The 15,653-nt window shown below is 45.0% G+C and overlaps 1 protein-coding gene across 5 annotated transcripts in view; it reads left to right on the plus strand.

Moving 5' to 3' along the window:
- The window catches only part of ZC3H7B (zinc finger CCCH-type containing 7B), a 69,419-nt gene that overhangs the window by 17,658 nt on the left and 36,108 nt on the right, over positions 1–15,653 (plus strand). For 2 of the 5 annotated variants that reach the window (XM_038404696.2, XM_038404732.2), the window contains 6 exons: positions 6,709–6,789; positions 8,608–8,667; positions 10,818–10,860; positions 13,126–13,385; positions 13,853–14,198; positions 15,223–15,281. In XM_038404696.2, coding sequence (XP_038260624.1) covers positions 6,709–6,789; positions 8,608–8,667; positions 10,818–10,860; positions 13,126–13,385; positions 13,853–14,198; positions 15,223–15,281 — 849 coding nt within the window. The remainder of the gene's footprint in view (positions 1–6,708; positions 6,790–8,607; positions 8,668–10,817; positions 10,861–13,125; positions 13,386–13,852; positions 14,199–15,222; positions 15,282–15,653) is intronic. The other 3 variants (XM_038404703.2, XM_038404713.2, XM_038404782.2) reach the window with 3 other exon arrangements.

Genomic DNA, 15,653 nt, shown 5'->3' on the forward strand with positions numbered 1-15,653 from the left:
TGTTAGTCTGTATTCGCAAAAAGAAAAGGAGTACTTGTGGCACCTTAGAGACTAACAAATTTATTAGAGCATAAGCTTTCGTGAGCTACAGCTCACTTCATCGGATGCATCCAATGAAGTGAGCTGTAGCTCACGAAAGCTTATGCTCTAATAAATTTGTTAGTCTCTAAGGTGCCACAAGTACTCCTTTTCTTCTTGAGTTAATTTTGTACCTGGTTCTGCTATTTCCTGCTGCTGGCTTGTGTGATTAATACATTACCAGTATGATGATTATATTGATATTATTTATATCGCTGTAGCATCATGGATCAGGGCACCATTGTGCTAGGCCCTGTACACCTACTTAACAAAAAGATGCACTATCCCCCAAAGAGCTTAAAATCTAAATAATACTGTGGTGCTATATAGTATGCTTCTGTGTGGTCCTCGTTGTAATGTTAAGGAATTTTTAGGGCATTTGGCATGAGTATTCCTTAAATCCCTTAAATTGTTTAAATAAATCATTAGATTCAGTGTATGCAGCATGGCAGAAGTGGGTCTTTAAGAGAGACTTAAATGTGGACAGAGTCGGGGCCTTGTGGCTAAGGTCAGGGAGCTGGGCCCATGTATGGGGGCCCTGGAGGCATTTTTGGGATAGACTGACAGGGGAAACATGGAGTTTGAGAAGGGAGGATAATTGGGGCAGGGCAGAGTCCTCCAGAGCCTTAAAGGTGGTGACCTGCAGATTGAATTTGCTATAATAGTTTATGGGCAGCTGGTAGAGGAATCTGAAGAGGGAAGAGACTAAACAGATTGATGAGTAAAGGAGATGATTTTTGCAGCCGTATTATGTACGGACTGAAGGAAGCAATGCGAGTGTTTGGAACATCAGAGAGGAGTGTGTGGCAGTAGTCGAGATGGGATGTAATGAGGGCCTGAATGGAGGTTTTTACTGTGGGAAACGGGAAAACAAAGGATGGATCTTGGAGCTGTTAGGAAGGAAGCAGTAGCAGGATTTGGCTATGGCCTGAGTATTTGTGGCAACGGAGTGGGAGGATACAAAAGAAACCCTCAAATTGCAGGCCTGAGTGACAGTGACAGAGTGGTGTGGTTCACAGAGATAAGGATGGGAAAGTGGAGGAGGTTTGTGAGGGGAGAGAAGTTCAGTTTTGACCACATATTTAACTGAAGATGGGACATCCAAGAGGAGATTCATAGATTCATAGATACTAAGGTCAGAAGGGACCACTCTGATCATCTAGTCCGACCTCCTGCACAGCGCAGGCCACAGAATGTCACCCACCACTCCTATGAAAAACCTCACCCATGTCTGAGCTATTGAAGTCCTCAAATCATGGTTCAAAACTTCAAGGAGCAGAGAAGCCTCCCTCCAGTCAACCATGCGCCATGCTACAGAGGAAGGCGAAAAACCTCCAGGGCCTCTCCAATCTGCCCTGGAGGAAAATTCCTTCCCGACCCCAAATATGGCAATCAGCTAAACCCTGAGCATATGGGCAAGATTCACCAGCCAGATACCCAGGAAAGAATTTTCTATAGTAACTCAGATCCCATCCATCTAATATCCCATCTCAGGGGATTTGGCCTATTTACCCTGAATATTTAAAGATCAGTTACTTACCAAAATCCCATTATCCCATCATACCATCTCCTCCATAAACTTATCGAGTAGAATCTTAAAACCAGATAGATCTTTTGCCCCCACTGCTTCCCTTGGAAGGTTATTCCAAAACTTCACTCCTCTGATGGTTAAAAACCTTCGTCTGATTTCAAGTCTAAACTTCCTGGTGGCCAGTTTATACCCATTTGTTCTTGTGTCCACATTGGTGCTGAGCTGAAATAATTCCTCTCCCTCTCCTGTATTTATCCCTCTGATATATTTATAGAGAGCAATCATATCTCCCCTCAACCTTCTTTCAGTTAGGCTAAACAAGCCAAGCTCCTTAAGTCTCCTTTCATAAGACAAGTTTTCCATTCCTCGGATCATCCTAGTAGCCCTTCTCTGTACCTGCTCCAGTTTGAATTCATCCTTTTTAAACATGGGAGACCAGAACTGCACACAGTATTCTAGGTGAGGTCTCACCAGTGCCTTGTATAACGGTACTAAAACCTCCTTATCCCTACTGGAAATGCCTCTCCTGATGCATCCCAAAACCGCATTAGCTTTTTTCACAGCCATATCACATTGGCAGCTCATAGTCATCCTATGATCAACCAATACTCCAAGGTCCTTCTCCTCTTCCGTTACTTCTAATTGATGCGTCCCCAGCTTATAACTAAAATTCTTGTTATTAATCCCTAAATGCATAACCTTACACTTCTCACTATTAAATTTCATCCTATTACTATTACTCCAGTTTACAAGGTCATCCAGATCCTCCTGTATAATATCCCGATCCTTCTCCGAATTGGCAATACCTCCCAGCTTTGTATCATCTGCAAACTTTATTAGCACACTCCCACTTTTTGTGCCAAGGTCAGTAACAAAAAGATTAAATAAGATTGGTCCCAAAACCGATCCCTGAGGAACTCCACTGGTAACCTCCCTCCAACCTGACAGTTCGCCTTTCAGTAGGACCCGTTGCAGTCTCCCCTTTAACCAATTCCTTATCCACCTTCTGATGTTCATATTGATCCCCATCTTCTCCAATTTAACTAATAATTCCCCATGTGGCACGGTATCAAATGCCTTACTGAAATCTAGGTAAATTAGATCCACTGCATTTCCTTTATCTAAAAAATCTGTTACTTTTTCAAAAAAGGAGATTAGGTTGGTTTGGCACGATCTACCTTTTGTAAAACCATGTTGTATTTTGTCCCATTTACCATTGACTTCAATGTCCTTAACTAATTTCTCCTTCAAAATTTTTTCCAGGACCTTGCATACTACAGATGTCAAACTAACTGGCCTGTAGTTACCCGGATCACTTTTTTTTCCTTTCTTAAAAATAGGAACTATATTAGCAATTCTCCAATCATTCGGTACTATTCCTGAGTTTACAGATTCATTAAAAATTCTTGCTAATGGGCTTGCAATTTCAGGTGCCAATTCCTTTAATATTCTTGGATGAAGATTATCTGGGCCCCCCGATTTAGTCCCATTAAGCTGTTTCAGTTTCGCTTCTACCTCTGATATGGTAATATCTACCTCTATATCCTCCTTCCCATTTGTCATGCTACCATTATCCCCAAGATCCTCTTTAGCCTTATTAAAGACTGAGGCAAAGTATTTGTTTAGATATTGGGCCATGCCTAGATTATCTTTAACCTCCGCTCCATCCTCAGTGTTAAGCGGCCCCACTTCTTCCTTCTTAGTTTTCTTCTTATTTATATGGCTATAGAACCTTTTACTATTGGTTTTAATTCCCTTTGCAAGGTCCAACTCTACTCGACTTTTAGCCTCTCTGACTTTATCCCTACATCTTCTGACCTCAATTAGGTAGGTTTCCTTGCTGATCCCTCCCATCTTCCACTCCCTGTATGCTTTTTGCTTCTTCATAATCACCTCTCTAAGATGCTTGCTCATCCAGCTTGGTCTACAACTCCTTCCTATGAATTTTTTCCCCTTTCTTGGGATACAGGCTTCCGATAGCTTCTGCAGTTTTGATTTAAAGTAATCCCAGGCCTCAACTGCCTTTAGATCCATAAGTTCTTCAGTCCAATCCACTTCCCTAACCAATTGCCTTAATTTTTGAAAGTCAGCCCTTTTGAAATCAAAAACCCTAGTTGCAGATTTATTTTTGTTAATCCTTCCATTTAGTTTGAACTGAATTAGCTCATGATCACTTGAGCCAAGATTGTCCCCTACAACCATTTCTTCTATGAGGTCCTCGCTACTCACCAAAATTAAATCTAAAATGGCATCCCCTCTAGTCGGTTCAGCAACTACTTGTTGAAGGAATCCATCAGCTATCGCATCTAGGAAAATCTGAGCCCTATTATTATTACTAGCACTGGTCCTCCAGTCTATATCTGGGAAGTTAAAGTCTCCCATGATCACGCAGTTTCCATTAGTATTTACTTTATTAAAGACATCAAAAAGGGCTGTATCCATATCCAAATTAGATCCCGGAGGTCTATAGCACACCCCAAGCACTATCGTAGGAGAGGCTTTACTAGTTTTCTTCCCCAATGTAATTTTTGCCCAGACAGACTCTGTCTTATCCATTGCATCGCTTCTTATTTCTTTACATTCTAACTCATCGTTGATATACAATGCTACTCCACCCCCTTTACCTTTGTTTCTGTCTTTCCTAAACAGCACATACCCTTCAATACCTGTAGTCCAGTCATGACTACTATTCCACCATGTTTCTGTTATCCCTATAATATCTGGTTTCACTTCCTGCACCAGTAGCTCTAGTTCCTCCATTTTGTTACCTAGACTCCTCGCATTGGTGTATAAACATCTTAATTTTTGCTGTTTGGCCTCGCTCACATTTTGTACCCTATTAGGCACAGTCATTCTACAGCCATTATAACCTATTAGACTAGTATCCACACCGCCCTCGCTCCTTATATACATTCTCCTACCCATGGCTGTATCCTTTCTTACTTCATCTTCTTCCCTCTCAATGCTAAAATCTGGCGTGGAGATTTTCCGGACATCTCCCATCCATCTCCCCCCAATTCCTAGTTTAAAGCTCTCTTTATCAGTTGTGCCAGCCTCGATCCTAGAAGTCTATTTCCTTCCCTACTCAGATGAAGTCCATCCCGAGAGAACTGACCTCTGTCCGTGAATGCCTCCCAGTGGCCATACATCCCAAAGCCCTCCTTATAGCACCACTGCCTAAGCCATCTGTTGACAGTCATAATCTTGTCACACCTTTGTTGCCCTTCTCTAGGAACAGGAAGGATCCCGCTAAAGATCACCTGAGCCTCAATTTCCTTAAGCGTCTTCCCCAGCCTAGCATAGTCTCCCTTGATACTTTCCAGCGAGAATCTGGCTGTATCATTTGTTCCCACATGAAGGATAATTAGGGGATTCTTTCCCGCTCCCTTGAGGATCCTTTTCAACCTCAGGTCTACATCCCTTATCTTAGCACCCGGAAGACAGCACACCCTTCTATTCTCAGGATCAGCTCTAGTTACAGGCCTGTCTATTCTTCTCAATAAAGATGTCACGGACAGGTTGAGAAGTGGAGTAAGCAGACAAGCTGGCCCTGTGCTGTCCTGACTTTACATCCTGTCTCTGGGCCATGGACAGAGGCCTGGAGAACCCCCATTGTGAGTGGGAGAGGGGAGGAGTTGGGCCCATTGAAAAAGAAGCTGAGGGAATGGACAGAGAAGTAGAAGGAGAACCAGGAGTCAGTGGTATCTCGAAAACTCAGAGAGGATAAGATGTCAAGAAGGGGAGGGTAATGAACAGTGTCAAAAGCAGCACAGAGTTGGCAGCCCTGAGGTTTGGCCAGGAAGAGGTTGTTGGAGACACTAATGAGAGCAGTTTCAGTAGAGAGGAGAGGAGAGGTGAGGGGCCAGATTGGAAGGGGTCCAAGACCGAGGAGAGGAAGTAAATATGTTGGTTTTAGATTGTGCTCAGTGGGTTCAGAGACGGCGAGGATGGCAACAGGGCAGTAGTTGGAGAGACAGGTCCGGTTGAAGGATGGTGCTCTAAAGAGAAGGGAAACCAGGGCATACTAGTATTGTGAGGGGGAAGAGCCAAAGACTGGGGAGAGGTTGAGAAGGAGGGGGAGGAGCATGGGGGGCAACCTAGGTAAAGAGCCAGGCATCAGTGGACTAACTTGGGCAGGTGGAGGGGTTAGTGGTGGAGAGAAGGCCGCAGACTTCAAAATTTGAAGTTTGATGATGAGGGAGAAGATGTTTGAAGGGAATGAGGCAGAGGGTGAATCATAGAGGATTTAGTTAATCAAATACTTTGCAAGGAGGGAAGAAAGGATGGGGAACAGGAGGCTGAAGGAGGCAGTCAGAGGGTGAAAATAAGTGTTGGGGATTGTGCTCATTGGACTTAGTGATGGAGGAAACCTGTTTTTGTTTGGCCAGGGAGATGACAGAGTTGAAGGAGGAGAGAACGAAATTGTAGTGGGGGATGCAGTGTGGTCCTGGGCCTCTCTCCAAAGGTGCTGAGCGACATGGGAGCAGGAGTGGATGCTGGGAGTAACCTAGTGCTGTAGGTTAATAGGGTGGACTTTAACAGGAGAGAGGGGCAGTGATTAGCTGAATTTACATTGTGGATTGTGTAGTTCCAGGAAGTAGCATCTATGTGTTGTGTAAATTGGAAACTTTTTTAAAGAGGAACTGAGAAAGTGAATGCAGACTGGATGTGAGGAGCTAAATCATTAGCAGAGCTCAGTGCAGCAGAGGGTGTGGAAGGTCAAACGTGTCTTTGAATCAGTGTTCCCACCCAGATCCTGGGATTGGAGAGAGGGAGCAGGGTTGAAGGTGGGGCCCTTGTCAGTAAGGATCACTAGCCCTGCATTTGGAGACTCGATACTTTGTTTGCCTCTCCATTTCCACAGCTTTGTATCTCTGCCTGGCTGAATGACATCTTAAATCTGCACAGCCTCTCCTGGAATGGAGCCTGCAATTGACTACCTCTTGACTTGCATACCAATAAGAATACTAGCATGTAATTCAGTCTGTTGTAGTCTGTTTGTGTAACTTGTGGTCTGATTCTGGTTGGTTATTGTATGTGCAGGAAAATAAAACCACATGCTTTAAAATGACAATGTCCTTGAATTATATTTTCCCTAGGATGAGAGCGTTACGCAGCTTGGTCAGGAGCTCGCACAGAAGCTGGGTTTAAGGGTTCGGAAAGCATACAAGAGGCCTCAGGTATGACTCTTTCTAGACTGTCCTTTGGAGTCCACTGATACGTTTCTGTAAAGGCTACTGATTCTGAGTGGCTGCATTGCCATAGGTATAGCTTTCAGCACCTCCTGCTATTCCACTTGTGGGAATGCCCCACCCCCAGATCTGCCAATCATTCTTCAGTCCTGGCCTGCAGCACCCCTGCCGGTGCATTTCCGGCTTGCAGCCATAAGCATCTTGGCTTGGTGCGCAATCTCATATATCCTAAGCTAATCCGAATGGAGCCTGGATGTTGTTTGAGAGGATAGCTCTAAAGCAGCGATTCTCAAACTGTGGGTCAGGACCTCAAAGTGGATTGCGACCCCATTTTTAATGGGGTCACCAGGCTGGCTTAGACTTGTTGGGGCAAGGGGTCAAAGCCAAAGCCCGAGGTTACAGGCCCCCTGCCTGGGGCTGAAGCCCTTGGGCTTTGGCTTTGCGTTCCCCCCCACCCCTCCCCTGGGCAGTGGGGCTTCTCCCCCCCCCCCCCCACACAGCACCACCACCACCCGGAGTGGCAAGGGTCAACCAGGCTCAGACTTGGGTCCCCCCTCCTGGGGTCGTGTAGTAATTTTTTCTTTTTTTGTTAGAAGGGGGGGGTCACAGTGCAATGAAGTTTGAGAACCACTGCTCTAGGGAAAACCCTAGTGCTGCAATAAATGGATGTGGCGGTTCAGGATGGAGCATTGTTCTCTCTATCAGTATGAAACGTATGCCCCAGGATTGTGCTAAAGGGTGCCGAGCTACTGCTACAGCTGTCCTTTAGATAAGGCAAAATCACTTCTGGTCACTGATGCTTCTGTGACACATTTCTCAAGAATAGGAATGTAAGCCCCAAGGCTCTGGCTGAATTCCAGCTTGAGTGATTGACATTCTGGTCCCTCAAATTCCTCTCTGCGGTTTTATTTAGATGCAACATTCTTCTTCAGTTCCTGTCTCTAACTCTCTTGTGTAACCTTGCTGTGCAGTGTTAAACAGCTGGCACATTCCAGCTGAGAAGTGGCTGCATTTCAGTGCTAAGTGAAGTGATTTGTAGTAGTTGGCAAAGAGCTTTTTGGTAACTGATGCTATATAAATATCAAGTCTGCGTGTTTTGTAATGCAGAATAATAAGTGGTGTTGGATTAGAGGAAAATCCTCCACTTGCTAGATCTCTAAAAATGTTGTAATTATTGAATCTTGAGAGAAGGGGAAACTTTTTCCCTGAAATCCTTTTCATACTTACCCACCCCGTTGGCCCTCCGCACTTTTCCCTCTACCTCGTTATTCCACAGAGATGAGTCTAAACTGTGTCTATGCAAACAAAACACAAGACTCCCTTTTTTTAATTAATTGAAACATTTTAGTAGCATTTTGCTACAGCTTGCTCTAGCTTCTGTTTTTCATTCCAGTGCTTTAATGCACTCCACAACTAATTTTTTAAATTACAAGGCTGAATGTCTATTGTGGGGTGGGGTTCAAATTTACCATCTCCTTATGCAGCATTGCAACAGGGGTGTTTTCGCACCAGGATATTGCATTGATGTGCATTTTGCGCCAGGATGGCTGGACTGAATCTGGGCTCTTTCATAATCCTGCAAGCAACAGGATTCAGGGACAATCACATGAATTTTGGGATGATTAGTGCACACTGAGGAAAAGCAGGCAGTCCTGATTTCTCTCCCTATGGCTTGTGGTTGTAGAGAATGCCTGATAGGGAAGTGTACCGTTGGATAGCAGTGGCTGACAAGATACAATCAGTCACTACCTAATTTGCAGGAGTTCAAGGAATCCCTGTGTCATGAAATCTCTCTCTTCCTTGCAGCAGGAATTGGAAACTTTCTCTCTACTCAATAATGGCACATCAGCCAGCTTAGCAAATCAGGTACAGTTCCTGTCTGACATTCTCAATGTCGGTACATTATTTTACATGAGAGTTTCTATATTTTATTTCATGCAAGTTTATTACCATCTTTTAGGAATAAAGGATCAGTGTTTATCTATTTTTCCCTTTTCAAGGAACAATGTAAAGAAAATCTTCTTTTTTTTTTTTAAATATTTCCATTTGCTGCAGTGCTGATTACATTATTAAAGCCGAAAAATTCTTAATCTAATTTTGCTTTTCATTGTCAAAGCTTACATTTCACTTATCTAGACTGGATGACTTCACTTTCTGTTTTCTTCTCTGGTTCTGGTACAATTACAAAGTGCTAATATGCAAGAACAGGAAGTGAAACAGATGAAGAAACTTATAAAATGAAACTAGACTGGGGGATTTCACTGTCCAAGCTGAGTGAAGTATGCCAATTTAAACATTGCTTAATTTATTATTTACTCTTTTGTATTACCGTAGCACCTAGGAGCTCCAGTCATGGACCAGGACCCCATTGTGCTAGGCACTGTACAAACACAGAATGAAAAATAATCAGATCACTGATTTCATTGCAGGTTTTTAAGAGATTTCATTAAAATGCTTCATATTTTTTAAAAAAATGTTTAACAATCATTTTAGGCTCTTAAATTTGGAGCCTAGCACAATTTGACATTATCCCTTTTTAAATGAACCTAAAAACCACTTAAAAGATACTAAAGCAGTACAATTTGAAGTTTACATTGCTGGGTAACTTGCCTTAATATCTGTCTAGCAATGAGAATCAGCCTTGGATCATTTCTTGTAGCCGCCCATAATCTTCTTCCATTGAAAATGTTCCCTTTTATGGAAAATTAGAACACTGCAAAAGCTGAAGCTGTAATTGATGAAGTTGCAAATGTGTAATCTCTAATATTTGTCGTACTGACGTCTGCCATTTTTAACTAAAAGCAGGAAGAAAAATGTGTTTGCACTGTTGGGCTATAGGCTCACATTAGACCAGGGTGAACTGTGGTGAACTTGAGTGCATAAGGAATAGGCCCAAAGCCTGTGATTTTTTAAAGAGAGTCAGATCATGAGAAGGAAGAGTTGTTTGTGTTGACCCTTAAACTACTTGTGTTATCTTACTTAAGTTTTGAGCTGAGGTCATAGAAATTTTTAAAATATTATTATTTGGGTACCAGGTGCAGTAAATGATTGGTTGAATTGATTATAAAGAAATGCTTAGTTTAGGAATGAGAGCGAAATATGGTAAAATGAGATAAGAAAACCTTGAGGAAAGAGACCCAGTCATTAATCTTGTCTTGACCAGAGCAGAGGATAGAGCTCGGCTCTATGCTGCTTCATCTGGCCGTGGCCAAGGTCTGGTAACCAGCAATGACATCACTTGTTTGTTAGAGTGCATAAAAGGCAAGGTTTTTTAGGGGTTCTATGTCAGAGTGATGCCATGATGGGAAGGCGTCTTCTCGAGACGGAGCCTGTTTGGCCAAAATACTTAAAACTGTATTGTTGCTGGAGTATAGAATATAGGTATATTTGTATTTTGGATATAACTAACACCATGTGGCCTTTGGACTAACACAGGAATGTTTGTGTGGAAACAGAGTTATGGTAGGCCTAATAAAATTATTAGGAAAATTATTCCCAGCAGCATCATTCATACTTCTGTAAAGTTGCCCATTTATTCCTTGCCTAGGGCTCACAGTCAGTAGTTGTTTTGGCGGGAACCTTTTCCTGTTTTTAGTCTTGCTGTAAAAATTAGTGGTTTATTAAATGGAAAGTTATGTAAGATAAGGCTAATCAGATCTCATGCTTTGTGGGGCTAGCTGATTGGCTCTGGGAATCAGGAAGGAATATTCTCACCTACATGCAATCCCATGTGCAGAATTACTGAGAAGGTCGGGTATTATGGGGGTTTGGTACTTCAGAGGAATGCAGGTTTTGGTCACTGCTGAAGGTGAAATACCAGGCTAGGTGGAATAGTGGTCTAAAAGTACATCAGTTAAATTGTTCCAGCACTGAAAGGCGGGGGCGGGGGGAGAAGAGGGAAGCAGCAGCAGACTGCACTGAAGATATTTGGGAGGGGAGATTTGGGGCTATGAAGCACTAACACCTTTCAAAAGATGTCTTTGTAGTGATTTGTTTTCCTCCTCCCTGCCTTGCAGATGACTTCCAATGGGTTGGGCTCCATAGATGATATTGAAACAGGTAAAGCTTTCTCCTTTCTGTTTCTCATGGCAGCAGTAAGGCACCTGCCTGGGTTGGGTGGACTAATAGTTGCTTTGTCTTCATTTGGACCTCTTTTGCTTTTCCTGACTTTGGAGACTGGAAGAAACCAGCCTAGTGGGGATGGGGGCAGGAGGTGGTGTGGAGCAGGAATGTATAGAGGTGCTGTTCTTTATATTGGTTTCTCTTCACTTCTTCAGAATCCTCAGTGAACTATTAAGACACTGATAGAGGGGAAAATCAGGTTAAGAGGCACTTACTAGGAGAACCTTGTACAATAGAACTCTAGCTATCCAAGCAGAACAAGGGACATGACATATATTTTTGGATTAATGGGGACTAATCAATGCAAATTACAAACACATGGGGATGTAACCTATTTTCAGCTCTAAAGCCGAGTTTGAACAAATGTGATTCTGCTGTATGTTCCCAAACAAAACAACTTTAAAGTTAAGACTGTAGACACAAAGCCGTGCTTTGAATACACGCTACCTTCCAAGGACATTAGAATTGGAGCCTTATATGTTTAGAACCCCAGGAAACGCAGAGTGAAAGTTGCAAGGTTGCTGTCCTCCTGCCAGGGACTAAACTACCGTAACTCTATTCCCCGTAGAAATGCCAACCTAACCCCACCCTTCTTAACAGCGTATTGAAAACCATGGTCCACAGCACATTTGGTTTTTATTTGTTCCTTGCATAAATGTCTGCAATACTAAGAGTGAAGATTTGTTACTGCACTAACTATTGCTGGGCCCCGGTAAAGGGCCCATTTTATGATCTGGGTATATGAAGTTTGCATGTGGAAACACATTAGCTCTGTGCTTAATGACTCTCTTGAATAATTGACTATCATGTAGAATCATAAGACCCAGACCTGTGAGGCGATGAGCGTCTCTTATGAGCCTTCAGTACGTCACAGAATTGGGCTGTTAATGCAGAGTGAGGAATGATCGCTTTCGCTTTGCTATTTGTCTGATCAGGAATTGGTATATGTGTAAAACCATAAAGCAGCCCAATCACTAATCAGTTGAGATGAAGGCGTTCTAGTTTTGGGGTTGCTGATAACGTTTTGGGGAGGTTCTATGGCCTGCGTTATACAGAAGGTCAGACTAGATGATTACAGTGGTCCCTTCTGGCCTTGGAATCTCTGAATATGGAACTCTTTAGTAGAGGATGGAGAAGGTGGTAGTATTTTTCTGATTTTTTTTCTTTTCAGGGCATCGCTACGGGGCAGAATGAAGGTAGTTTGGGTGCCTGGTTTGAGACTTACATGTGTAACTCTGCATCTCCTGGGGGTCTAACATTTGGACTGTTTCTTTTCAACCTCTAACAGTTTTGCAGGATAAATGCTCAGATGACAAACGTATGCTTGCCACCTTAACAGAGTATTGTGAGCGTGGGCGTGGAATTGCCTCATTTTCAAATAGTCAGAACACTGGGCTAGAGGGTGAAGGAAGCTGTAGGGAAAGTTATCTCTTCTCCCCTCCCCCCCCCCCGCCCTTAAAACTACTGAGGGAAGCCTCAGTAATGCAGTAAAGATCTTTAAGGCAGGAAGCCTGTCTCTTGGAGACATTGAGGGGAGGGGTACTCAAGAGTGAGGCACCACTCTGGCAAGGGCATCTGGTGTGTCTTATAATGTTTGTTGGGGACCCAATATTCTGTATGATCTTTGGGAGGCTTGTCTGGGCTTCCTTACCCTGCTCCCCTCCCCAGTCAGGGTTTGTGTGTGTCCCTCCCTTCCCCACCAGGGAAGCTCAAAACTTAGAGAGCCTGTGGGGAAGTGGGTTTTAGTGGGGGACACAGGGGCTGCAAGGAGCAGAGGTGCTAGGAGGACAACTGAGCTCTGCAGGAGGGGGCAGTTTAGAAGCATTTAAAACCCACCGGACAACGGGGTATAGGACTCTGGACTCATGGGGCCAGGACTGGACATCACTGAATTCAATAGCAGTTTTGCCATTGACTTCAGTGAGACTAAGATTTGGCCTGCAGACACTTCCCAGGCATCATCGTGGGAGGTGAGCATTGTCTGGCTATTCACAAGACATTCTGTGAAGGCCTTTGAGAGGTCTGAGACAAAAACCAAAGGCCAAGAATCCCTGAAATTGGAACCACCAGTCTGTAAAGGTTTTACCTGCTAGGGGCTTGAGGTTTAACTAAGTTGTACGTCTTGTGTTCTTTGGCCAAGCCACCCTCTGCTCACCCCTAGGCACCATGTGACTGGATTTGTGTCCCCGTCCCTCCCCGCAGACTTCTCCATGGACCTGCAGTGCATCCCTGCTCCCCTCGCCACCTCCATCCCTGTGAGTGAGGGCGCAGTCCTTTCAGCATCTGACATGGATGCAAAGGGCCTGCCCATATCTCTCCCTGCCGCCACGCTGCTCCATTCTGCGGATTGCGTATCCCTGCCCGTGCCCGAGAGTGTGGAGGACTTCACAGATGGGGAGGTTATTGGGGAAGAACTGGACTCTCTTCTGGATTCCCTGGCTGATGGGTCACAGTACCCTCTAGTAAGAGCTCCGGTCATGTTCTGAATTCATCCTATAGAGCATGTTCTCTCTCTCTCTCTCTCTCCTCGCTGTTGCGTGTTCCTCTGGCAGTGTGTGCTCGGTCCCTTTCTTTCTTCCCATCACTGGCTTGTGTGTCTCTAAGGAGCCCATCTTAGATCTTGGCTCGTTGGTTGGCCTGGTGTGAGTGAAATACATAAATCCAGATGGAGGGGCTAGTCCCACATGGGAATGAAGATAGCACCTTTCCCCCTTTCACCTCCTGCTTTTAAGTGTTTGGGGGTGGAAATGGGCCTGGAGGGTAGAGGCTGGCTTATTGCTCTGAAGTTAAGTGCACTCTGGAGTGGGAGACCTTGTTTTACTTGCTGCTGTAGTGCGCTCTGTCCATCCACCCATCTCTCTGACACATGCTTCCTCCAGTCTTTTCTCTAACATGCTGTCTGTGCCCCTTTTCCTCCCAACTCTCCAAGTCTCTGGTCCAGGGAACCATTCCCACCAATTTGCCTACTGAGATGCCCCAGCTGATCCCCGTGTTTCCAGGAGGAACCCCTCTGCTGCCCCCTGTGGTGACAGCCAACATCCCGATCAACCAACATCCTCTGCCACCTGCTTCCTTTGGCCTGGTGATGGATCCCACCAAGCAGCTCTCCTCTTCCGTCCTGGATGCCTTTGAGCCCACAGGGGGCAGTGGTGGCTCCCCCTTGGATTCTCTGGATTCACTGGACCTGCTCCCGTACACAGAGCCACGGCTCGATGCCCTGGACGCCTTTGGGACTAGCAGGGGCTCACTGGATGCCCTGGATTCCTTTGCTATAGGTAGGTGCAGGGCACAGAGGAGTGGGGGTTGCAGGCTTTTGACTGTGACAGTGCCCCTAGAACACTGTGTTTTAGCTCTGAGCGTCTCCAAAGCAGGCAGATGTCAATGCCAGAGAAGAGAGAGACCAATAATTCAGTTTCCAGAAAACTGATTGAAATGGACAAAAGATTAACAGAACTAAATATCAGCACAGCTTGTCTGAGCGATAATGAGGGGGTGGTGTGGTGGGGGGTTTGACCGCTGATTACAAGCATCTGCAGGGTGTAGACACCAAGGAGGCAGAGCTGTTGTTCAGGGTTATCCTGGGGGTATAGCTAGAGTAATGAGGGGACATTCAGGCTCGATATCAAAGAAACATTGCCTGACACTGAGATCTCCTAGAGTGTGAGTGGTCGCCTAAGGGAAGTAGTGGGAGCCCTTTCACCCGAAGTCATTTAAAATAGACTTTGGCAAAGTCTTGGCGAATCTACTGTAGGGCAGGATTTTGCATTGGGTGGGGTGGACTAGATGGTTTCGTCAGTCTTTGCCTCCTTTGATCTGTGTGAGCAATAAGTGTCATAACTCAGAGTACTCCAGTCATGTTCTGTGGAGCTGGGCTCTGGAGGGAGATCGGGTAAGGAGCATTTCAGCCCCTTGGGGCATAGGTAGGCTCCATGGGGGACTGTGCAAGCATGGGGACGTTACAGCAGACTGAATGCTAGAGCATCAGAAGTGGAGAAGAGGTTGCCCCGTGAGGACTGTGCTGGAACTTCGGCTCCCCTCTGTGCTGAATTCCTTTGGTCCCTTGCTGTTTGTGAAAAGCACCCTTAAGGCAGCTGGCAGTGGGGTTCTGTTGCCTTCAGGGATTTCAGAAAAAGGGGAGGCTCTTGCAGAGGTTTTCAAGTCTCTGCCATGGGTACTGGATGTTCCCGGAAGATGAAAAGAATTAAACTATTGAACAAGCATAAATCTGTGTCTCGGGCATCAGAGCAGCTTCCAAAAGTGAGAGATGTGTGTGTTTGGGATTTTTCTTCCTCTGCCCAGAAGAAGCTGGTCCTCAGGAACTGCGACACACTGCTGGCAGCCAGAAACCATCTCCTGCGGTGAGTGAGCTGCTACCCCCGCTGGATATACCAAGATGCCCGTGTGCCATGGGAGTGGGGAGGGCACAGGGCTATTCTTGCACTCTGGGCCCTTTCTTAATCAGTTCCAAAATCTGGTGGCTTCAGTTATCCTGGCTTGTGTGCGTAACCTCCTGCCCGCTCGCCCCCTGTGGTAGCAGGGCTGTATGGAGATTTTTCTCCATATGTGGTAGCACAGCATTTTCCCCTTTCTTCTTTGTCCCATTCCCCCACTGTATTATTGGGGTGAGAATGGAGTTAAATGCTCCATTCCAGTCTCCATCATGCATGGGATTGTACGTTGGTCTCACTGGGTCTGAGGCTGGGCTGAGGCTTTTCCTCTCAGGAGCTCTG

The sequence above is a fragment of the Dermochelys coriacea genome, chromosome 1 (genome assembly GCF_009764565.3).
Source record: "Dermochelys coriacea isolate rDerCor1 chromosome 1, rDerCor1.pri.v4, whole genome shotgun sequence".
In the NCBI taxonomy this organism is placed as follows: Eukaryota; Metazoa; Chordata; order Testudines; family Dermochelyidae; genus Dermochelys; species Dermochelys coriacea.